General features: G+C 37.4%; 1 protein-coding gene across 33 annotated transcripts in view; it reads left to right on the top strand.

Annotated features, from left to right (window-relative positions):
- The window catches only part of NRXN1 (neurexin 1), a 703850-nt gene that overhangs the window by 605696 nt on the left and 73047 nt on the right, over positions 1 to 25107 (top strand). For 20 of the 33 annotated variants that reach the window (XM_050314497.1, XM_050314498.1, XM_050314517.1 and 17 more), the window contains 2 exons: positions 947 to 1036; positions 2468 to 2787. In XM_050314497.1, the coding sequence (XP_050170454.1) occupies positions 947 to 1036; positions 2468 to 2787 (410 nt within the window). The remainder of the gene's footprint in view (positions 1 to 946; positions 1037 to 2467; positions 2788 to 25107) is intronic. The other 13 variants (XM_050314526.1, XM_050314525.1, XM_050314523.1 and 10 more) reach the window with 1 other exon arrangement.

Raw genomic sequence — 25107 nt, 5'->3', positions numbered from 1 at the left:
AATTAAAAATAAATATTTAAATTGTTTGCTAGTTATTCCTCACCTCCTATTTCTCTGACTGTACCAGCATTATTTTATCTCACTGTTTTAGTTAAAGAAATCAAAAATCTCTGCACAGACTGAAAATAGGTATGGTTTGCAAATATGACAAGTTTGCCCTTTGTGTTGCCAAGTTCTGTTTCACTCTTGATTTATAAAACCTCACTACAGATGGTTTCTTGCTAAATTTTCAAGCTCATCCATGTTTCAGAACCAGGCTACCTTTCAGAAATCACTTTTGTCAAAGCCTTGGTGTTCCTTCAAGACATTGTGAATGAGTCCTAAGAGAATGTACAAACTCTGAATACCCTGGTCTGTTCTGTACCATGTATTTGACTCACTGGTTTTTATTTAAATGAAGCAAAGAAGTATGTATTTTTTTTTTCTGCTTAGGAATAAGTACAGCAGGACTATTACTAGACAGCAGAAGTAAGTGTGCCTTAGATGGTGATTAACAGTTTTGTTCTTCTTCTTCTTTAAATGACTAACCTGGAGTGCGAGGTTGGATGTCTTTTGAAAACTTAAACCTGTTTCACCTGAACATGTTTAACTAGTTAATAAGAAACATCAAAAAAGACAAAACCCTGAGGTCAACTATCATTTTCTTGTAAAGCCATTCGATGATGTTTAAATTTGTTTTTTTGGGTCTGTCTATAACATAAGTTTAATAACCTAGCTCAAATGCAGATTTCTAATTTTCAATTAACATAGGAATAATTTTGTTTGCTAAAATAAAATAAATGAATGAATGAAAAGTCTGAACCATGAAATGTTCTAGGTAGCACTTTTTAAAATTCCAAATTTCAAAAAATCATGTGGCAACTGTATAGCTCAAGATTTAAGTATTAACTTTTAACCTTTGACCTTACAGATTTTAACCAATGAAATGTCTCTTTAAACTTTAAAGGAAACAATGATAACGAGCGCCTGGCGATTGCTAGACAGCGAATTCCATATCGACTTGGTCGAGTAGTTGATGAATGGCTACTCGACAAAGGTAAAAAACATTGATTAAAACTTCAAATAAAAAAATAATTTGAACATAACCAAGTAGTACTTCATTGTAACACTAATAAACATAAAAAATAAATTTCAGTAAAACTAAATTAAAACAAATTTTAAAAAGTAAAATATAGAGTAATATTTGCATACCTTGTATAATAATTTCTATACATTTCTAGAAGTACCAGCTGTTTAATAATCTTACCCTGTTAACTTAAGGTTAAAGGGACTGTTAAATATAATCCACTAACTCAATCTATGAAGGTACTCATAGCAAACATTAACCAAAAATTATAAATCATTCATAGATTATATTACATGTTCCAGCATCTAAATTATTAACTAAAAATATGTGTAGTTATGATATCTTCATTATGGTCCTGAAAAAAAAATTTGTTTAAACTGTAGGTATCTTAAATAGTGGGCAATATGAATTGCCAATCAAAATGAAGTCCCTTTAACGTTTGCAACTTTCTAAGGGGATTTTGGAACAAACACTAATTAAAACAGAACTTAAAGTTGTGTGCATGCTTTTTGTGAGCAGAAACCAATCTGCTAAAGTGACTATTCTATTTACTAAGAGTGGTACTGTTGCTGAGGATTTCTCTGTTTAATGGAAATGTGCCATAATTTCTCCATCGGTATGTGTATCATTTCTGAAGCCGCTTTTACATCAAAAATCTTTTATTTTAATTGATAGCCTTGCTGAAAGCCAATCAGACATCTATTTTTGAACCTGCCTCTGAGATTCTCAGTGCGAACCATGTGTTTCTTTTCAGTGTGTATGTTGAAGGAAAATAAACATTTAAATATGAAAAGGCAACAATTAAAAATGTAAATATTCATTTATATAGAGATGTGACAGATTACTGCATAAATTCCTTAAAATTTACTCGACCTAATGACTTGTTGGCATATACATAAACTTTATCTGTGTGTATATACATATTTGTATATGTCTATACATACATAAACTCATATGTACATAAAGCTATAGGCTCTGTTCTGCATTGCATGGGAAAAAAACAAACAAAAACTTTTAAATGTTGGCAGACTTGAAGAAAAAGTTACGTTAAGGAATTAGAAACCTGGCATTCTTGAGACACACCAAAATGTTAACACTGCTTTCAGGTAAAAGGGAGAGGGGTATCACAAGTAGTGCTAAACACGTTTGCAAGTGTATTTGATTGGCCTTTTAGCAAAAAACATGTAAATCCCAAAATGCTGTAAATTAAGAAACACACAAATGCTCTCAAAATTTATGCATTTCATGGACACCTCATTAAAAAGCAATGAATTATGAGTCAAATCCTTTTCTTATAGTTTATTGCTCTCATTTTTCACCCCATGACAATCTGTTATCACTCGTGTAGAGTATAGTGTTCACAGTCAACATATTTGCATGTATATAATATTATCTTCACAGGACGTCAGCTCACAATCTTCAATAGCCAAGCAACCATAAAAATTGGAGGCAAGGAACGTGGCCACCCTTTCCAAGGCCAGCTCTCTGGTCTTTACTACAATGGCTTGAAAGTTCTGAATATGGCAGCAGAAAATGATGCCAACATCGTGATAGAAGGAAATGTGAGACTTGTTGGTGAAGTGCCTTCCTCTATGACAACCGAGTCCACAGCCACAGCGATGCAGTCTGAGATGTCCACATCAGTCATGGAAACAACCACCACTTTGGCCACAAGCACTGCTAGAAGAGGAAAGGCCCCGACAAAAGAACCGATTGGTCAGGTTAGTCCACTTCCTCACCTTTTGCAAGTATGTTCCCATCTTTGGGAGTGTGGCTTCCTATACCACTTTCACACTGCAGATGAAATTGTTCCTGTTGAAGAAATGCATGAATTACAATTAAAAGTTTTGTATCATACATGGCTCATGGATGTGATGCTGATCAGCATTTAGAGAGAAAGTACTGATTTTGCTGTTCTTCTAAATTAGGCAAACTTACCAGTTCAGATTGTTCTTGTGCTGAGTTTTATTGCCCTGTCATCCATCTTCATAGTGCTGCATATTTTTAAATATTCTTTCTTCCTTTGATGGCTTACATCGATTACTTTCAGTGTAGGAATGCAGGATGTCTGGAATTAGAGATAATGAAATGAAGTGATGACTTTATCCATGAGACAGAGAAAAGAGACCCAGTTTTAAGAGAGAACAGGAAGGAGGTGTGAAGACAAAAAGTTGTAAGAGGCTGGAAAAGAGGGAACTTGCACTTTCTCTAAGTCCCACGATTGATCATATTCTCTGGCAGAATTCCTCATAAGAAGCAGTGGCAGCAGAGGGAATTAAGAGTACTCTGCGCCATGGGAGACTCAGGCTCCAAGTCAGAGGCTGTTGTTTACTGTTTTTTGAGGTCATTTGCATCTCATGAATTTAGTGATATATTTAGTTGCTTTCAGGTTTTGTCAGGATCTCTGTATAATATGTGGGGGAATTTAATTACTGGGAAAAGGAGGGGGAAAAACAGGTGAGTGAATTAAGTACTTTCATCTTGTGGATACCCTGAGTAAAAGCATTCAGACATTGTGCTTTAAAAACCTAAAGCTTATCAAGGCATTTCTGTGGAGGAGAATATTCTTTTACATTTATTCTGTCTTCAAAAAAAAAAAAAACAAAAAAACAAACAACAAAAAAAAACCCCACCAAAACAAAAGGTACAATTCTAAAAGCTTTCCTTAGTTTCATTTGGTTCACATGCTTGCTTGTGTGCCCACTGTGCTATCAAGCCATGACAGCTACATTCCTGAGATCCAGAACTAGGACAAGGAACACAGAAAGCATCATAAGCAGGAGCATGATGTGATGAATAAGGTTAATTTTCTCAAGAATGAAAGAGAACATGCTGATTAGACTTGTAGGCTGAGGTCAAGTTGCTTGTTTTCTGTGTAAAAACTCAAACCACAGACTGAATTTGATCAGGGCATCAAATTTGGCACTTCAGCTTTTCTGTCTGTGGTGTCTTTGTATGCTTTATACTATAGACTGAAAACTACAGTTAAATGAAAGTAATTGTTTTTATTTAACAAACTGAAGCAGTACATTTAAGTTAAAAGTGAGCTTTAAAAAGCCCTTTGACTTACTGGTTGCAGGTTTTTTAATGATTATTGTAATAAACTGCAGTATTTTTATTAAATAGGCAATAAAATTTTCTTTGTTAATAATTCTGTCTTAAATCGTATATTGCACTGTATTTGTATTATCCAACTAGTCTGATCTCAGTATTTAGCAGCAGCAAAATCTAAGGCTTCATCAAATTTACCAAGAGGAAGATCTGCATCTAAAAGTACAAGACACCCTCACAGTGTGGAAGAATTTGGGTTAAATTAATGATACTAAATTAAAATTAAACTAAGTTAAACCGTTCTATCAGTTCTCAGGATACTTTTGGTCTCTGCCATTCTCTCAAGTAAATCCCAAGCACAATTTGGCAGGTAAAATGTCATAGGGGCCATTCCCAGTTGGCACCTTACATGATTTGTAGGCAGTGGGAGTTTACTGGTATAGTTGCTTTGCCAGTTGGCCTCAATTTCTGGGAGTATTCCCCAGTATGATTTACACACTATTTGCAAGTTTGGCATTAAGATTTTTCTTTTTGAGGTGTTCCAATGGCTTATTTTTGGAAGAGAATTTTCTTAAGCTAACAAATATGGTGAGGTGTAAATTTTTCTAAAGAGGGGAAACAGACAGTTAAGCAAAATGATACTCCAAAGATGTATTGTTTCTAGACTGTGGTACCTAAAATAAGATATGGCCCTTATTGACTCCATCGGAGCTCAGTTTTTCAGAGCACCTTGCTGCCACTGGAGCTGAGTGACCTCAATGCAGCTGTGCCATTTGCTCATCCCTTTCTGGCTATAACAACATACTGTGAGCATTTACTTTTTGATATTACACCATCATGAGCTTCCAGGAGGATCCAGGAGCATCCAGAGGTGCACAGCAACTCAGCAAAACCTGTTCTCAAGGTGAAGGTTTTGATCAGCCTCCCTCACCTGTTAGCCTGGCTGGCACAAGTCCTTCATGCAGCCCATGGGAAACTCTGTATCTGTGAGCCTGAAATCAACATTTTTGAGGAAAGCATTGGATAGCAACATCACTACACCACAGGGCATGCTGAGTATATAACTGAGCCCTTCTTGACTTCAGCTATGCCCCAATGTCCTGCCTGGTAGAACCTCTGTTGTCATAATGACTATACAATTAATTAGGGACTGCACTGGAACACAGTTTGGAATCAGGCCTATGATTTGATTTAAGGAGATTGATAACATCTGCAAAACTATTCATGCTGCAAAGACCTAGGAAGCTACTAAATTAAATTGAGGACATAATTTTTTCTCTTCATTAATGCCTGTTTTCTTATTCTACCTGCATGTAATAATTTCTGAGCTAGTGCCCCATAGGACTCCCATGGGTCTGTCCTGCAGGGTGCTGAGTAATCGCTTTCCGTCTTGGTGTCACTAGAGATGAAGGCACTTACCATCTTATGAAAAATCTAATTTCTTAATTCCCTTTCATTTTTGTCCTTTACTTTTTTCCCCCTGATTTTTACTTATATATAACCTCTACAAGAGTGTCAACTACACTGACATACTGTAACCTCTGCAGGAGTGTCAATTACACTGACATACTGTAATGCACAAGAAGAAAAGTTACATTTCTAGCATTAATTAGGTTACTGAAGAAAATATGCAGCTGAAGAGCAATTGCTAATGAAAAAATCTTACATTACTGAAAACCAGTGCAGGTTTGAAATAGAATATAAGCAAATGATCTAATCAGTCAGAGATTGTTTGCTCCATTTGCCGAGGTATTGAATTCATTAATATTACAATAATTAAAGAAGATCATTGAAGTCTTTATTTATAGGAAATGTTCTTTTTAAAAAAACTACAATATTTAATTGACAGAGTGCATGCTTCTTCACTGATATTTTACAATTGCAATATATGATACAAGATACGCATGGGACTTCCAGAAAGTACATTGAATACTGTTGTGCGTGATTTTATACAAATGAGGTCTTAATACTTCTGAGGAAAAAAAAGCTTTTTGTTAGCGACTCTGCTCTAAATGAAGGCTTTCCCTACTTGGACCCTATGTTATATTTTAACAATGAATATTTTGGTGATGACAGACATCTTAATTATAGCACTTGGAAATGCAAATTTTTCAAAGGGGAAGAAGGTACTCAAAGCTTATTGAATGTCAATGGTAGGTGAATGCCTCATTTTCCTTAGTGCCTTAAAATCCTCCCCTTTACCCCACCTTTGATTGTAATGGCATTCTCGAGCTGTCAGCCTTCATGCAAAGCACTGTGTAAACACATAGGAAGTGCAAGTCCCTGCCTCCAATATATTACAGGGTAAACAAAAGGTATCGGGGAGGGAGGGGAAAAAAAGAGGAAATCAGGAGGTGAGATGAAGAGGGAAATAAAGCAAGCACTGTGTTACTGCAGTGTTAACAAGCAACATGTGGATTTGCAGCCATTGTGGGAGGGACAGTTTACTACCTGTGTTTTTTCTATTCAGGCTTTCCAGATAGCAGCCCCCCAACTACAGCTGTCCTGTAGGATCACCACATGGCTTACAGGAGACTTTGGAGCAGGCAATTTAAAGACTGGGCTGGCTGGTCAGGCAGTTGGTGCAAAATTGGCACCAGTTGGGTGGTCAGTGAGAAGTTTTTTCTGCTTCACTTCTCACTTTGCCATTGGCACCTGAGGGTAGTTGTGGCCACTGGCATGGGAATGGAGGATTGCAGGAGAAGTCCTTTGTTTCCCCCACATTGCATGGGAGGAGACTCAAAATTTTACATACCTTTATGAGCATAAAAAGAAATCCCCAAACTTAAGTGTTGCAAGAACAGAAATTCTGTTAAGTGTAAATATGCAGCTATGTGCTGCTAACTTCCAGTGAGCCATAAGTATGAATTGGATCTCAAAAGTAATGAATTTGGTCTAAGAATATCACCCTTTTTACGAAGTTATTCAGCAAAATTATACAGTTAAATTCTTACTTCTTTTTTATTTTTAACATTTTTTAAAAGTCTCATTTGCAAGTTTTTCTATTCAGCCATGAAGGTGACAAACATCTTTTAAAACTGAAAATAAAAATTCACAATTGTAGAACTCTAGGAGCTGGAATGTTAAGCAAAACATCGAGTACTGCAAGGCTTGCAATAAAAATTGCAAGAGTTGGCAGAAGTCTGAAAGGCTTCAAAAGGACTTAGAGAATGGGTTTTGCTTGAATTAGGAGAGCCCAATCAGGCCTTTAGTATCTTTTTGGCACGGCTTTGTGAATCTGTATTAACTGGAAATCGTAAATGAAGTGATAGTAAATCAAGAATAATATGCTCATTTCTCATCCCTTTCTAAGGATTTGATTATGACAGCCCATCCACAGAGCAGCCTCTGCTCTCATGCATTGGAAACTGTTTCTGAAAATTGTGTGCTAAATAGCTTTTTTATTTTCCATAAGGGATTCTGGCAATCCTCTTTGTTCTCATCAGAGTGAGTTCTTATCAATAACACTAAGCCACTTAACCAGCAATTGCAATATACTATGAGATGATTACATGTTTTGGAACAATAGGTACTGATTTTTGGTCAAGCAGAATTAAATCAGTGAACTGAAATTTGGTCAGTTGCCTTGGAGGGCATACATCAGGTGAAGGGTATGTTTCTTTACATATATTGAAGCAGCATATTTAAATGATATTCATTGTTGCAGAGACAATGACAGACTTGGCTCAGTATCTTCACCTGCCAAATAAAAATAAGCATTTGAGAAAACAGGGGCGTTTTCCATGGGAAGAGTTCTGTTTTAAGAATGATAGTTGAATACATGACCTCTACAAAGGATAGCAAATGGGAACATATTTTATGGAGACATACTGATCATTAAATCAGTACAGTTAATATTAATAGGAGGATGAGTATTTTCCATCCATTTTGGTTTAAAATTGTGCACTGCATGGTTTGCAATGTCCTGTTTCTGTGCACAGGCATCATGTTCTTTCCATGTATCCACACTGCTTCCCCTTCTTTCTCTGGACAGTCACACCAACTAGACCAGAGTTCATCGGCCCCAGTAGTTAATGCTCTTCCCCAGGGGTCTGGTAAATCAGAAGGATTTGAGGCAACAGATGCTCACTAGTGTAAAGTGAATATCATAGCTTCCAGCATCACAGTGCTCAGTGCCCCTGTGTGTTCATTAGGTGACAGATCCCAGGAAATTCGAGCATTAAGGACAATCTCATTTGCAGTAGGATCTCTGTGCAAATATGGTAGTTGTGAAGTGTTCATGTTTCAATTGCAGATTGACAGAAATGAATAAGGTCCATGCCTTTTCTCTTTGTTTTTGTTTAAAATAGCACATTAAGCATTTTTATTTTCTTATCGTGATTTTTGATAATTTGTTTAATTATTTTAAAACATAATTGTCAACATAACTGACACTTAAGTTCTCAAAAAAGCTGACAACAGGATATAGCGAACATTAAAATTCTCAGTCTTTTTTTTAATATTTGCTACCTGATCACATCTGACTTTCCCGTTCTCCTGCAAAATATTTGCAAGTTGAATATTGCCTCTTCGGCTGGAGTGCTGAAGTTCTATAAATAGGGTGGCTTTAGAAAAACAGCATTCAGCACACTTGACTGCTGGATTGGCTCACTGGTTTGTTGTTTTCAAGTATGACTTATGTGATCGCACGGTTGTCTCTCTGTCCCTCTTAATAAATATTGAATCCCTTGAACAATTCAGCCAAATCTGGTTTTGGCATAAAGATTTCAAGGACATTAAGCTGCAAGAGAAGACAAATTTGTCAGTTCTGGTGCCCGTCCTGGTCTCCTGTTGCATGTTTTGGAGACAGGTTTCCCCCTGGTTTGTGTTTAAAAAGCAAAGATTAAAAAGAAAAACAAAGTTTATGTGTGCTTAGAATGAGGTTTTCAAAAGTTCCTCAGACTCATTAATGCTTCCATATTACGTCAATGGTTTTGAAAATCTAATCCTAGGACACTTACATGTGTAGGTACTGCAGCACTGCCCTTGGTGTAAGTTAGCTCCTTGAGAAACACAGGTTTTTTTAACCCAACTTAGTTTTATTCAGTCTCAGATTCTGACACGTTACCATTTTTAAATATGGTGAACTGTAGCTTTCAAGTAGAGCAAAGATCATCTTGGTACCAATGCTTTTTCATAGCATACTGCCTTTCTTTATTCCTAGTAAGTTGCTCATGTCATGTTAGGACTGTAATATTCCTAAAACATTCCTTTGCCTAAATGGTACATGATATCTAACAGTTGCTGAGCAAAGTCACACCCAATGTTAGCCAGTGATTTGTTGTTGGAGAAATATTTCCCTCACATTCACAGCTCTTTTTTCCAACCTCTTTCTTAGGAACAGTCCTCTCGTATAAAGCAGTACTTGGTTCTCTCTCATGCTCTCTATCTGTCCGCTGTTCCTCCTCAGTGCCTGCCAGCACACTAAACAAACATCATTACATCAGGATTATATGGAAATGGGATTGTTTCACCCAGGTGGAACAAGAGGCTGTTGCAGAGGTGGTGACCCATAACCACGCTGTCACATAGCTGTGATGCACTTTTCTGAGTTTGGGATGGCTGAAAAGGGCTGGGTGTTGCAGTCACTACTGATTCTCTGTAGCCTTGCAGGATAAAAATTCTTGTATTGTGTCTGGGAGTTGTTGTTCTCCTGTGAGAAGAAAGCGATAGTTGTTCAGTCCCCTTATCACTCCCTGGAGCCGTGGTAAGCCTGAAGATCTTGTTCACAGTTTCCTTTGGTGAATTTCTATGACTGAAGTACTATGTGTTTTTCAAACTTGGCTCACACAATTTCCTTTCAGAAAGCACGAATTATTACATTCTATTTCTTTTGTGTGTGATTCCTCAAAGCTGAGGGAAAGAAAAGCAAATTGACTTGGAGTGTGACTCTCCTCTCCCAGCAGGGAGAGCCCAAAGCAGGCACCCAGCTCTGATAAAGCACAGCTTCGATGTGCTGCTACACTTGCAGCCCCCCCAGTGTACTGCAGCAGTGCACCAGTCCTGCTGCTGCAGCCAACCAAGATTGCAAGAGTTTCTGTGGCACATGGAGCTGGTGGGAAATGAATTTTCTTTCCTTATGTAATTAATCAGATTAATTGCTGCAGGTTGTGGTGTTCAGCCTGCTTTTATGTATGGCTGGCAAGGACCCGTCTACAACAGTCTGTTGTTTGATCTTTTGTTGAACATCAAGCATATATCAGAACTCTTCAAAATTAAGGTGATAAACTGTATTATGTACTGGAGGTTTCGTCTAAGCATGATGCTGACAGTAATGTGTGAAGCGTTTCTTCTCACTTACTGTTATTAAGACCAAAGCTTCATTCGCAGGCATGCCTGCTTCATAGACTGCAGGTCGTTTTCTTTAATCAAAAATTCTTGGGACTATTTTTGGTTAATAAATTAGTATAGAAGCTTTCTTCAAAAAACCTTTATTTTTTTTCTCTGTGGGTAATACCAACATCCCATGTCTTTCAATATTTGTTTTCATTTAGTATTCAGCAGTTGATCTGAACAGCTGACACTTATGTTTTGTTTATACACTGGCATTACTTTAGAGTTAGATACTTTCTATTAGTTATGTCTCTCTGCTCTTAGAAGATATGCAGTTCTGTTACAAATAATTTTGCATCCAGGCAGTGTATTACATCTTTGCATAGTTCTTTCTTTCTCTTAATGACTCTGTTGAAATGTCTCATTTTTGCTCTGTGGGAGGCTGCAAGGAGCTGGACATACGCTTACGCTCTAGAAAGCCAGATGAAGTTATTAGATTGGAATTTTTTCAGTGTGAAGGCAAACAGTAAAGTATCCGAAGGGACTTAAGGAAGAAACCTGGGAGACTTGGTCTCTTCTCCAACAGGGCATACAGCAGCATGTGCATTAAAGAGTACATGGACTGAAGCTGTTCCAGGGATCCAACTACACCACTCTCTCCTAGAAGTGTGTAGAAACATGGACTGAGAAATAGGAACCATTTCCTTAAAATCCACTCCAGAGGATGGAATTTTGACCAATTAAACAGAAAGCAAAGAAGGTTTGTATTTTGGCCTAGGGGAAAGGATACCAGCTTCCTCCAGTTCATCTCCATTTATAAATTCGATGCTGTGAGATGATGATGGGATGAAGATGAAATCCATTAATGGCTTTGATGTATCCAGATACATCATTAAGGACTGTGTCTGTACCTAGAAACACAGTGGTGGAAGTACCAGGTTTTAGGAGAACACGCAACAGGTCAATTAGAACTAGTTCTGGTAAAAGAAGAAATGATGTGGGAGGAAGCCTAAATGAAAAGATTGCATGATGCTGGACACACCCTCAGACCCTGGAGGAAAGAGGCTCACATGGGGAACAAAACTTTTGAAGGTATAATGTGCTATATTATTTTGCTACATCTTTAAATCTAGCCAAGCATTTAGGATTTTATGGGTGGATCCTGTCGAGAAGAAAGACTGAAGAGGTTGACAGGGCTTTTTAAATGGCCAACAGCTTGCAAGAGGTTTTTCTCAGCTCCCAGCATAACACTATAAATATAGAGAACACATTTATTCTGACATTTTCATGAACTAAAAAAAAGAGGATGATGTAAGAATAAATGGCCTTAGACATATCTTAAATGACGCTTGCATAATATTTTCAAGTTTTTAAAGCAGGACATTAGTATTTGTGCTGAGTAGACACTGTGATGGTGGTGGGAACAGCAAGAATGACGTTCTGGTGTCCATGTAGCCATAGGTGACTCTACTGACTAATAGATCATTTGCTTTTCTCTTCCTATCCAGATTCTCTTGTGATTTTCACAAATGTGCTGGTATTAATAAAGTCCTTCTGTCTATTTCAGGTCATATTTTGGGAAAACGAGTGTATATCCTGTCTCCGTGTTTCATCAGGCCACAAATTCTCTAAAATTAAGTGTCTGGGAGTTTTACCAAATGCTTTAGGGACATCCAAATAGACTGAAATGTGTTCAGTAAAGCTGATAATTCCTTACATTAATACTAAGACTTAGTTACTTAATTCCAGGCTCCCAAAGGTACTGAATATGACAGTCTGAATACATTTTCTGTAGGTGGATGGGCCTGCTAATTAACTGATTTAATCCACACCAAAGCGTTATCAATACCTTAATATATCATGCCGAAGTGTAGGATAGCAGTGATAGGTAGATTTGTGTTGTCTTCTAAAAATTAAAGTATTTGCATATGTATTGGAGTGTATAAACATATTTTTAAATTAAATTTTTGTGGTGATGTCCAGTTGCAATTAAGGATAGCATAAACACCTAAAATATTTCCCTGATAATGCCATTGACATTTTCTCTCCCTGAGATAGATGATGATAGCTTGGATCACAGGAATAGGCTAAGAAATAATATTTTCTGAAGTGATCCAAACAGCTATATTATAATTAAATGAGAGATAAAGGCAATGGTAGTATTTTCCTTATGAAATGACAGACATGGTTAAAAGCATATGCAAGAGAGGAAGTCAGGGTGAGATTATTGTTTTCTCCAATGATTGATGGAAGAATCATTTTTGATGACTTTAAATAGGTTTTCATTTTTTATTAGGAGCATATCAAGAACAAAAGAAAAGAAAATCTTCTGTTCAAACCTATTTCTGTGTGATTTTTTTTTTTAAATCATTATTCTTTATTGTTAAGTTCAGGCAAATCTGAAAAAAAGAATATTCAAAATGAAAATTCAAACAAGACCAGTGTTTAAAAAATGTTTTGAGTGTATTATATTAATCTAATTAGACATAAATCTGTAAATGGCTGAGATCAGTCCAATGTTTTCAATCAATGTTTGAAAAGCTTTATAAATCAGTTGTGGCAGAGCCTCCTCTGCAATCTTAACTGACCTTATTATTCAAACTTTTGCAATAGTTTTTGTAGTGCTATGAGTCCCCACAGAGATAGAGACCATTATCCATGGTTTTCGTGTTATATAGGTAAACCTCTAAAGAAAATCCTGCAATTAATTTAATCCTACACTTAATTCAACATCTTCATATAATAGATATCTTTATACATTAAAAATAGTTATAATCTTCCTTAATCTGTGTATTCACAGATTGAAGTGCTTTGTTATTCCATAAGAGGGAGATAATAGATGTCTGACATGATAATTCCACCGTATGGCCATTTAATTTTCTTTCTAGTGCAATATTGAAATAATAACGATGAACACTGAACAACACTGGTAATCTTAGTAGGTGGAAGTTTCAGCAATACTGAAGAACCAACAAGGATTGATTTTAACTTAGTACTGAACATAAGAAGAGGTGTATTGTGGTTTTCCCTCTGTAGTCCTGGGTTGATGTGGTAAAATGAGCTGGATCACCTAACAAGACTTTACCACCTGTGAATTTCAGGATGCTTAAGAATGTGGTGAGCACAGTAGCCCTGTTCAAGGGGGTGTTAGTGAAGTTCATGGGGTAAATACTTTCTTTTCTGGTAAGATTGAGCAGGAGAGCTAATGCATTGCCTGCATGTGTCTTTCACATTATTTCTGTTCATCAACAATCACTATAGACCTCTCAACATCAAAGCATACCTTTTCTCTTTATGTTATGTAAACTCTTAAACTTTATCCCTTTATACTGATGATACAAGAATGGATTTGTCAGATGAGAAGTCTGAGCTGTGAATTGTTGAAGGTTAGGAGCCTATATTCTAGGACGGTATTAGCTTCTCCTTGCTGTACTCCTATGCTATTCCCAAGGCATCTGCTATTAACCACTGTGAGGAAATAATACCAGGCTAGATGACCCTCTAAACTGAGCAGGTACGGCTGGTTTTGTAACACAGTGTAGCTCTTTGTTTTTTTTTGTTTTCTGCTTTTCTGAATATTGGTGCTCATATTTTAAGTAATGATTGGATTTTAAGCACACAGTTTCCACAGAATTACTTGCAAACTTTGCTCATGCTGTTCAGCTGACTAGCAAAACAAACCAAATGTCAGTTTTCTTTTTGGTAAGGCAAGGTCGTCAGTAAGAAACTGTACTCATATGACCTAAATAGGTGGAACAAGGGGAAAAAAAATGAAAAAAAGAGAAATATTAAAGGAGATGTATTCAGCTAATTCAGTCAGGTAACAAGGAAAGTCCACATGCCCATGGAAGAAAATAGGAATTTAGAATAAAACTCCTAGTTGGCATTCTCTTACCTCCTTCTTGATCAAAGGAGAGAAAAATGCATTTGCCTTGGTGAAAGTCACAGTGTGAGCACAATTTTATTTACAAATAACACAAGATATACCTGTAATGGTTCATCACCTGAATATTGTCTGTAATAGTTAAAATTGCTTTATTTTCTTTCAGTAGTGCAAAAAGAAATTTTATAAAATTTATTGCTGGTGAATAATATGGGAGATTTTTCAGATCATACATGGGGGCCTCAGTATGCAGAAGAATCCTTATTCAAGATAGTATTTAAATATATGTGTTTTCTTTAAACATATGATTAATTAAAAGCTGGAATTTGAAGGGATTTAAACATACTCTTCAAGCCTTTTCTTGAAATTAGAAATAATAATACCAATTCTGGTGCCATCTTAACCTTGATTTAAACTAAAGTTAAAATCTGAATCAGTTCTCATTCATTCTCTACAGAAGGAGAAGTTCTGTTTTCTTTCATTTTTCTAATCAAGATGTGACATGAGGCGTCATTCTGATATCTGACATAGTTTTGTAACAAAAATTTTAAATGAATGGTTTTATTTCTGTCCAGGTAGATCATCTGTGAACTACATTCTCCAAAACATCACCCACAGGTGATAATGCATGTAAAGTGCACTCTGATTTGCTTGTTTTAAATAGCCCATTAATCATAAATGCCAGCATTCTCTTAATTGTGGTTCTTTGTGACCGGCAGAGCATTTACTGGTGATCTCCAGAGAAGATGGCTCATTAATTTGTCAGCTCTCCTCCATTTTTTCCACTTGCTGTACCACACTACTGACAGTTAAAAATACATGAATATTTGACAGATTGTTTTCCTACATACTCTGCTGTCATATTTGCCACAAGAGCCTGTATTTAACTTCCTGTGGGAGGGAAGTGATCTGTGGGATCTTGAATAGAAGGTATTTAAGGGCTGAGAGGTCCTCTTTGTAAAGATGAAGTTTGGACAATGAAGACATTTTGAGAAGTTAGACAGGGTAAATAATCTCCTTATAATACCCCACAGTTATAACAGTTTTGGTGAAACTTGAAAAGTTACAGGGTGCTAGCAAACAAAACATGAATACACATAACCAGAAATAAAAGTAGACCTCATATCTATCAATATTATGGCAAATAATGCTATAATATAAATCTTAGTATAACTTTCCACAGTACAAACTTTGATGATTCTCTCCAAGTTCCAATCTCTGACTCTGATGAAGAAGAGAGGGATAAATGTGGCTGATTCTGCTACTGATGTCAGTTCCTTTTGCCAGGGCTGTCAGCAAAGCTCTGATTTATTGCTGGAAGCAGCAGGTTTTTCATTTGTGCTCTGGGAACTTGAGTGAAAGCACCCACTGAAAGCACAGAGGGTAACAGGCAGACATTGCATGGAATAACTTGTAGCCACTGTTGACCAAGAGGAAACTGCAAATACAGAGCTAGAGAGGATGAATGTCTGTTGCAAATTCTCTGGGCAATGCTGGCAAGGTATTGTCAGACCTCCTGTATTTTTTTTTCTTTGAGAGGAAGTGTTTCTCAAAGAAGAAGGAAAAGCCATTAGTACAACTGAAAGCAGCCGAATAGCTAATTCTTTTTTTTTTTCTTTTTCTTTTTCTTTCTCTTTTTTTTTTTTTTTACTTACAAAGGAATATGCTCTGAGAATTGGATCAGAAATGAGTATTATCCTGGCACTAGATATGGAGAGAAAGTAAAGGGTAACAGATCCTTAACTTTGGCACATAAAGAACTCTGTTTCATACATCAAGCCAAATTCTCAGTCACAGTCGTACAACTCTATTGACTTCAGTTATGGGCATCAGTGTAGCTGAGAGGAGAATGTGAATTACAAAATTCTAATTTTCTTGCTGTGCATAAAAAGAAGAATGCAGGTGCTGTTGATCTGAGAATTTCAAATGAAAAATGTGCAAAGTGACAGTGAACAACCTGGGTTTGCAGTCAAACCTTAACCACCAGCTACTCAGAAGCCAATATTGTGTGCTATGGCATCTGCAAATGATCAAAGACTTAGATCCAAAGTCAATGTTCATTTATACAAGACAAATCAAGAGCAATAGATTTGTGCTAGGATAAACTCACTTTTCCTGAATATTATCCTGTGGTTTCAGGCAGTGCATTTAATTTACTGACCAATTTTCTGACTCAGATATTGTCAGTACTTGAACATTGCCTGAAATGATATGGGACTTGATAGTTGCCTACACAGAGGCATCCAATGCCATTTTGGATGCCCTGGGTTATGTGAGACTGGAAGAGGGGCTGCAGATGTGACACAGGGCTTGCAGGAGCCCTTCACCCTTCTGGAGGGGTGGGTAAAGGGCATCCAGCCCTCCCCGGGACACCGAAGGTGAGAACATCACTGGGAATCCATGCCCTAATCATTAAAGGAGCTTTTGTGGTAAGAAGAGAATCCTCCCTCCAAATTTTCTGTTACTTTACTGAAAGCAGTTTCATACTCCTAAGAAAGTAATGGCACTAATACTGATATTTGACTTCCAATGCATCCTTTCCAACCATGGCATTTCTGTGGCTTTTGCTAAGGAGATGGAATTGCTCTGCTTATTTTGCAGAGACACAGAAGCCAAAGTGACTAGTTCAAAATCAGCCGTCCACAGAGACAGGGCATGGGAGAGCTTCTGGGGCCACCTGTCATAGTTAAAAACTATGTTTGACCCAGGTGAGTTTCACCATATAGGTCAGTAAATGGTTACAGATGTACAGCACGCACAACCCTGAACTGCATTAATCAGGCTTGTCATGTTTTTTAAATTATGTAGCTGAAAAGAAGAAACTATTTCAAGTTAAGTTGCAGTCCTAGTTTTCAAACAAGCAGGTTTTTTATTTCTGTCATGTGAGGGGGGTAAAAACTGTAATTGTATTTTGTATGGCGGTAGAGAATTTGTGCTGGTTTCAACCAGCTGCTGAAATCAGTGATAACAGTCACTGGCCTCCCCCACTACTGCTGGATAAAGAGCTGCTGCTGAGTCTATTTCTCAAGCTTAAGCCAAATTGCTTTGAAGGCTTGTGAAATTCAATTTGCAAGAGAATGGAGGATCCTCTCCATGTAATTTCAAAATGTGAAAAATAGTAATTGCTTTTACTTCATTCAGAGTATCTGTGTAGGTAAAGAGGCTGCAATCCTTTGAGTCCCAGCCTCTTCTGCCACTGGATTTGGAAATAGGTTGAACCCACACCCAGCTGTGAGTGATGCTGGACCCCACATCTATTTGTCATGTCCATTTCTTTCGGCAGGTGGGCACACCTGCTCGGTGGCCAGCGCTGTGTCTTCCTCTCTGCTAAAGGCACCATTTTGTATCTTGACAAATTACATGAGAAAGGGATTCATTACAATAACTCTCTCTTTAATTGACTGCATTTGTATTTGTTTCTTCAGCATGGAAGATAATCCTGTATATGAATAGTCTGGCTTGATCTCAGATTTAGAAAGTGTTTAGATTTCTTCCGTTCAGTAGAGAACATAAGTATTAGCGGATTTTTTACAAGCCTCCTGTTAGGAGCTGTCCTTGATCCTATAGCTGGCTTGTCTGCTGGTAATCTTTTTCTGTGCTTGAAGAGCTGACAAAAGCATCTGGGTCTCCCTGGCAGTAATTAGGGCAAGCTAACTGCCTGCTGTGCTGGAAAGTAGCTCTGAGATTTGAGAAAATGCAAATGCAAACTGCACACTGGCTAGTGTGCCCATGCCTTGTTTCATTTATACACAGGAAGCACTGCATTCCACTGCATTTAACTGAGACTATTATCTTGTGTTTTGTTTTGTTTTGTTTTGTTTTTTAACTCAGAAGTTCTGCTGAACTCTGGTGTTACCTTAAGAACTCCAAGCTCAGAGTGAGGGTTTGGGGTACTTTTTTCCCTCTGTTGCACGGCTGTAAATCTAGAATTGCCTGTACAAATTAATCAAAAGCTTCAGTTTTCAAACACTGAGCTTCAAAAAGCTAATGAAGGAAGCTTCCTCTATCCAGAAAAACTTCATAAAACTTACAACAGCAATTCCTTATTCAATCTCTTGATCTCAAGTTATTGGGTATTAAGCAGTGGTGAAGTTTCCTGCACATTGAAACGAACATGCATAAACCCGCAGGTGGCAAAAAGGTAACTTCATACTGCAATCTTGTAATTTAGTGTCCAGGAAGCCCTACCTTCCCTAAAAATCAATGAACAGGAACATGAGAAGGGACTGCTTATAATGTTACTAACACTCACAGCAAACACTGTGCACTTGTGCTCGTGGGGTTGAACAGCTTTGCTTACCACGGAGACGATCTGCATGCTGAGATTATAAATTGTGTGTTGTGAATGACCATATCCCCAGCAAAAAGTTGTGGGGAGCAGCAGCTAATTCTGGAAATTTATCTATTTCGACTTGGAGGTGTGTGGGTTTGTGGTGTGTCTACAGTTCTGTCTCTGTGACAGATGTTTACTGGTCTTGACACTTCTTTCTTTGATATTCATTATAGTGCCATTACAAGGGTTCTGTTCTACTCCTAAAAGCTGAAGCAGCATCTTCTGATTTAAATGGTCAGAAATAGATATCTGGCATTATAAAATAAGAGCTATTGTTTCCTGTAAGTCACCTGAAGACTTTTCTTTAAATCTGTCTTATTCTGTGACTTCCTGATTATCAGATCAGCTTCTTGTGTTGCTTCTCATGTTACAGCATGATGATGACACAGCATTTCTTTGATCTCTGCCAGAAGCAGGGTCCCCTCCCTCATCATAAGGGGGACAGTATCAGTGTTCCACCACAGACTGAGAGCAGATGCTGCTAAGTCCTACAGTTATTTTTCTATCTCTTTTTGGAGGTAATTATCAACAAATCTTGGTTTTTTCTTTTCTGAGATCATAAATGCATTTGCCACAGCACTGCACCTTTGCTGTCACTCAGGCTCAGTTTCACCATGGTGTGCCCCGAATCTGTTTTGTGATACATGACAATTATATTTCAGGAAGATTTGTTCTTCCCTTCTCTATGTAGTATGATTAATTTATATGCAGTCAGTCCATCCTTAGAATGAAATAAGTTTTTCATCTTTCTGCCTCTCTTCACATTTTTGTGCTCAGTGAGGTTTTGTGTTTTGTTGGTTTTTGGTTTTTTGGTTTTTTGGTGTTTTTTTTTTTTTTTTTTGAGAAGGAGATTTCTGCAAAGCTGTTTTGGCATTTATTTTCACTGAGAAGCTTAGTTAAATAATTGAAACAGCCAAAAAATTTCTTTAAAAAAGGGCAAAATATATTTTATTGTTTTGCTTCATGAACAGCTGAGTTTGAATACAGATGCAGACACTAAAGTAAACTAGATTATCTCAGTTCAGTATTCTACACCACAGTTCCAATCCCCATCATTGTCCCAATCCCCATATCTATGAGATGGAAAGATTAAGTAATAATGAAGACATGCCACTGCACCTGCTTTCATGGTATCAAGCTACATACAGTAAATCCACCCGTACCTTTGTTTTTCCCCCTCTGGCGTTATCTGTTGTTCACAGCTCCCGTATGAGGGCCTGATCTAGATCTCCACAGACTCTAAAAACACATTTCTAATCATTGCCTATACACAACTGCCTACATATTTTGAAAACAAGCTGCTTTTAAAGGTCTCTCTCTGTAAAATAAACTGTAAGCATCTGAGCTGATGTGTAGTTTCATTTGTTAGAACACACTTAACTAGAACACTGGTTAAATGTTGAACATCTGGCACACAAAGTGCTTTAGTGGCTATGACATTGTCACTGTCATGGGTATGTTTTCAAAGGTGTTATGGAAAAGGTAGGAGTTCACCAAAATAAGGTTTTCAGGCATGTGTGTAGCCTCTGAGTCCTTAAGAGTCACTCCACAAGTGCTTGTGTCCTACCCCGGGTAGGTTGCTCAGCAGCTTCTGGAATTGCCTTTGCCCATCCAGCTCAACACAGCCCTTAGCTCCTGCTGGCACAGCTTTGCTTCCCAAATAGCTTCTAAGGATAATACAGATGAGATGAACATACGGTGGGTGATGTGATTACAGAGGAAATAAACCCATGAAAGGACTGTGAGTCCAGAAAAAAGGATCAAACTCTTATCCCTTACATTGCTATGCTTCCTGAATAAATTACAGGCATGTCAAAGCTGTGTTTTGTTTTGGCACTGGCATGGCCTTTGACTTTCAGGCTCTTTCTCTGTTCCAACTTTTTTTTCCCCTTCTCTAAATTCTTCCTCCTCCTCTATCAGTCAGCATTGTTGATATAAGAATTACACTTTTAATTTTTTTCCTGCTTCACTATTACACACTGTAAGGACGATCCCCTTTACTATCCTCCAGCTGTTTTGATTTTGGTGGCTTTTTTTTTTTTTTTTTAATGTCAAACGGCTCCTTTCTGTTAAGGTCATGTGCCATCAACCTCCCTGGAGAGTCTAAGTTCCATGGCAGCCATATAATTGACTTGATATCATCTCATTGAAAGGTCACAGTGTGCTTTAGAGGGTTCTTTTCCCTTGTCTTAGTAGCATTTTGGATAGGTTATTATGTTTCATGCAACTCCAGAATCTTGGTTTGAATTTACAGTTTTTCTTATTCTGTAAATGGAAACTATATTTCATGTTAAGCATAATTTATGGTACTCAACATCTGGTGTTACGACGCATCAAAAATGGCCAATCATGATTGATATGTTTACACTGAACCACAGCATCTGGAATAATTTGCCCATGTATTTCTGTCCTCATCTGCCCAGGTCTGACACTTTAGGAAACCAAGCCACGTGAGATGAAGAGTCAGGGAGTAGGAGGGAAGAATCCTACAGATGCTGTAGCTCTTCCTGGCTTCTGCTGATACTTTTACTGATACAGGGAGAGTCCTGCAGAGGAAAATCAGGGCAGGATGTATCTGGAGATTAAAATTCTGTTTGACTGCTGAAAACTACTCTTGTTCCCTGTTGTTCTGCGGTGGCCTATACTTGGTGCTGACTTGTGCAGTTGCAGCAGTGAGGATGTTTCCTGTTATTTCCAGAAGAGGAACAAATGTCAGCCTTTCTCCATATATCAATAGTCCAGGCATTGATTCATTCCTGGTTCTTCTGCAGCAAGTCCCTGTCTTTTTAGGTGATGTCACAAAAACATGAATAAGTGAAGCACTTCAACGTAAACACTATTAAAAGCTAAGCACAAACCTTGTAGTATTACCATAATGATTACTTTTTTATTTTGCAACCTAGAGTTCATAGTCTTGGGTTTTACTCTGCAGACTGGAGAGCTTTTTAAAAATTGAAGTGAAATGATGACATACACATTTGTAAAGACTGGAGTGTAGAGAAGTGCCAGATACCATAAGACCTGAAGGTCTTACAATAAAAACTGGCCAAGTATATGTGCCAGAGAAGACTAGAAAAATGGTTTCACAGGAGTGTCACCATAACATTTTATTAATACACTAATAAACATAAACTTTGGAAATGGCTGGTACATTCATCTAGAATAATTATTGTAATAGAAAACTTCCCAGGTCATTTTTATTGCTCTCCTGTGGGGCTGAAGGTGTTCTGGTATAACGGAGTTTGCATATTCAAGATACTTTAAGACCTATGAGAAGGTCATTTGTTAATAACAAATGGTGGGTCTAAACAGCTCTGCTAGACTCTGTTTTATAGCTTGTCTTTGGACATAAATGTAAACTTCAAAAGAATAATAATACCCAAGCTGGTAAATAATATATGTCACCATTGCTAATCTAGAAAAACTGTGCATGCCAGTTCAGTCTATAGATATTAACTCCCTTCATTGTCTGAACAGAGACCTTTGTAAATCATTTGCCTCATTTAATAGATTATGAATCAATTGCTGTAAATTGGGGAGTTCTGGTGACTTCTGTTTTATTGGATGTAATCTTTCTCCTGTCATGGATGTTCCAGGGAATCAGGTCTATTCATTATGGCCCTCTGTTGATGGCAGAGATGTTATTCCCTTGCAGGAAAGCTTCTCCTGCAAGCTGTAAATTGAAGTTGAGAACTAAATTTATTCCTTCTAATACTGCATGCTGAATGGCTGAACTTCAAACGAGTCCCATAGCATCAACTTTGGTATCAGTCTGACAACATTGCATTTCCAGCATTTATCTGAGTTACATAATTTAGTGCAAAATATTGCAATTGTTTTTCTGCATGCATTGTGTTAAATAATACTTCTCCTTAGACATGATATTTGATGTTCTTTCATTTTTCTGAGCTATCATTTTTAGACAACACCAAAAAGTGCCTTGATTTTTTCAATGAAGAAAAGTGTTTTTGAAGAATATTCAGATTGAGTAAAGAGAAAAAACTGAATTTAGCAATCCCAGGCAATTAAACAGCTTCACTTAATCATTTCTAACCTTTCAGCAATGCCTTACAGTTTTTGCGGATGGCAGTGAAGTCCAGTGAGTTCCCACAAAGAAGATTGCAGTAATTCAGCAGCTTTTTTTTCTTGTTTTTTTTTCCTTTTTTTTTTATTTTAACAGCTTTGGGATTGTAATCCATTTTTGTTTAAAGACCAGATGCCCTTATCTTTACAGCACAAAATGCAAATGGGAATTCAACATCTTTTTTTGATATGGCTATCTCAGTTCAATATTAATGTATATTGATATCAATGGTTGTAGACACTGGAAGTGCTTTGATGTAAGAAGTTGCAAAGAGCCATCCTGTCTGTAGTTGCAAGTAGGATTGTGACTCAAGCCTGGTTTCCAGTACCTCCTACTCCTGTTTCCTGGAAAGTAAGCACTCTAAGGATCACATGGGAGCAGGTTCTAACTGTTGAATCACAATGATGTAATTTTGAGTAGCTGTGTGTGTAGGCATCTGGAATAAAACTTTCAAGTTGGAAAAATGCAAGCATCTCCTTAGTTATGTGGAGAGCAAAACTTGCCATTGAAAGTCCTTTTATATATTTTAGCCACTTCACAAGAGATTTGTGGACGCTTTTTTTTTTTTATTCTCCTTCTTTGACTCTTACTATATATTTCCACTTTCAGGATCAAGCATTATCCTATCTCTGGCCTCTCTTTGACAAGTCTGTTTCTCTAACCAGCTGTGTCAGGCTTCAGAGAATCTTTTAGAAACACCTGTCCTGTGGTATAGAGGCTTGACAGTCATTCAATTTATACCCTTTACTAGTTAAACTCATGAAATTCAAGTGCAGGGTCAAAGCCAAAATGTTCCTTAACTTTTGTCTAGCACAGCTGCCAACCAGTGTTAAAATAGACACATTCTCCAAGAGTTTTAAAATTAATATCCAGAGAGGCATGCTAATTGCGCAGAAAGATGAAACAAGAACCTTTCAACTCACCTCACCATTTTTCTCCAGTGCCCAACTGCTAAACCTTTTAATTTCCGTGCATCTTTAGCCCTTCATGGTTAATTTCCACTGGACTTGTAAAAGTGCAGTGTATTTCTCCCAGCTGCTAGTTCTACCCCAATGCATAAACCCAACTAACAAATGATCTTGACTTTGTCCTTTGGTCTGCCTCTCAAATAGTTTCTTTTTATCCCACATGTATGAGAAGAGTTACCTTCATAGAACACAGGACTTAAGAGTATTTTTTTTGCTCACATCCAGCAATGTGATTTTGAGTTCCAGAAATACCAAAGAGATGGCTCTTGGGAACAAAGCCATTAGTGTGCTGATGCCATGGGTCAGCAGATAACCAAAGCTGCCCTTTGGTACATCCACATGAACCCCTAGCCACAAGATCTGTAGTCCCTCAAGTAGGGCAGGAGGGCAGATGTTCTCCTTGGCCAATTATCCACAAAGCATAGACCTTATTTGAGAGTGTCTTGTCCCTCAGTTGGGAAAGAGATGTCATTCCACTGTGTCAGTGATGCTTAAAAGATTTTGAGAACATGTAAAATAAATCCATTTGGAATTTTGAGGTTTGAATGTTGGGGGTTTTTCCTCTTAAAATATGTTGTAATTGTCTGTAATCCCTTAAACTGTAACCATATAGGTTCAGTTTTAGCCTCCACATGAAGCAAACGGGATGGAAGCAGGATTATTTGAGCAGAAAGGTTTTTTTAAGAAGCTTAGAGAAAACAGTACTTTCCACTTCTTTGTGTCAGAGGAAAAGGTGGTAAAAGTTTGGGAAAATTGGCCTAAAATACTTCACTCATTTTCTCTATCTAGATAAGAAGGAGCATAGACAGATGCCTTGTAACTGTCTTCCCATTATAAAATAAAGCAATAAAATAACACTGAAAATGAAACAGAAAATGAAAAATTTGAGACTGTGTAGGGAAAAGAGCTCTTAATGTTTAATAGCTACCACTAAAGACCCTAATTCAGGCTACCAGTTCTTATGCTTCTGTAAGTAAGATGAGGTGTCAAACATTATTTAAAACGCATGTGCTGTGAGGTTGGACTGTGCTTTGTGTTTCACGATTGATAAAGTATTGTTCCTAAATAAATCTTGCAATTCTGGCTGCAGTGACACAAATAATAGAACATGAAGGTGTGAAAGAAAATGGCCAATTTGAGTGATATGAGAAGAAGCTGTGCTTCATTTGGTCTTAGAAAATAAGGCACAGTGAAGATATGATTGCCTTTATTGAATGGTTGTATAGGATTTCTACCATATAAACCTCTCACTGCTTACATTTTTGAGTGAGTCAATGATTTGTGTATGCTGTGCAGTGTATTTTTTGGTCTTGAGAGACATATTAAGTCATGGATCTGTAAAATTTTAAACGTCGGAACTGTATAGCTCATTTTGTCATCAAATTCTGATTTGTTTGCAAATTATTTGTTGATGTGTAAGGGTGGCAAAAACAGGCAGAACATTGATCC

This window comes from Myiozetetes cayanensis, unplaced genomic scaffold (genome assembly GCF_022539395.1).
Source record: "Myiozetetes cayanensis isolate MyiCay16 unplaced genomic scaffold, myiCay2020 scf2-11, whole genome shotgun sequence".
In the NCBI taxonomy this organism is placed as follows: Eukaryota; Metazoa; Chordata; class Aves; order Passeriformes; family Tyrannidae; genus Myiozetetes; species Myiozetetes cayanensis.
The sequence above is the reverse complement of the archived record's forward strand: the minus strand, read 5'-3'. Positions and strand labels throughout refer to the sequence as shown.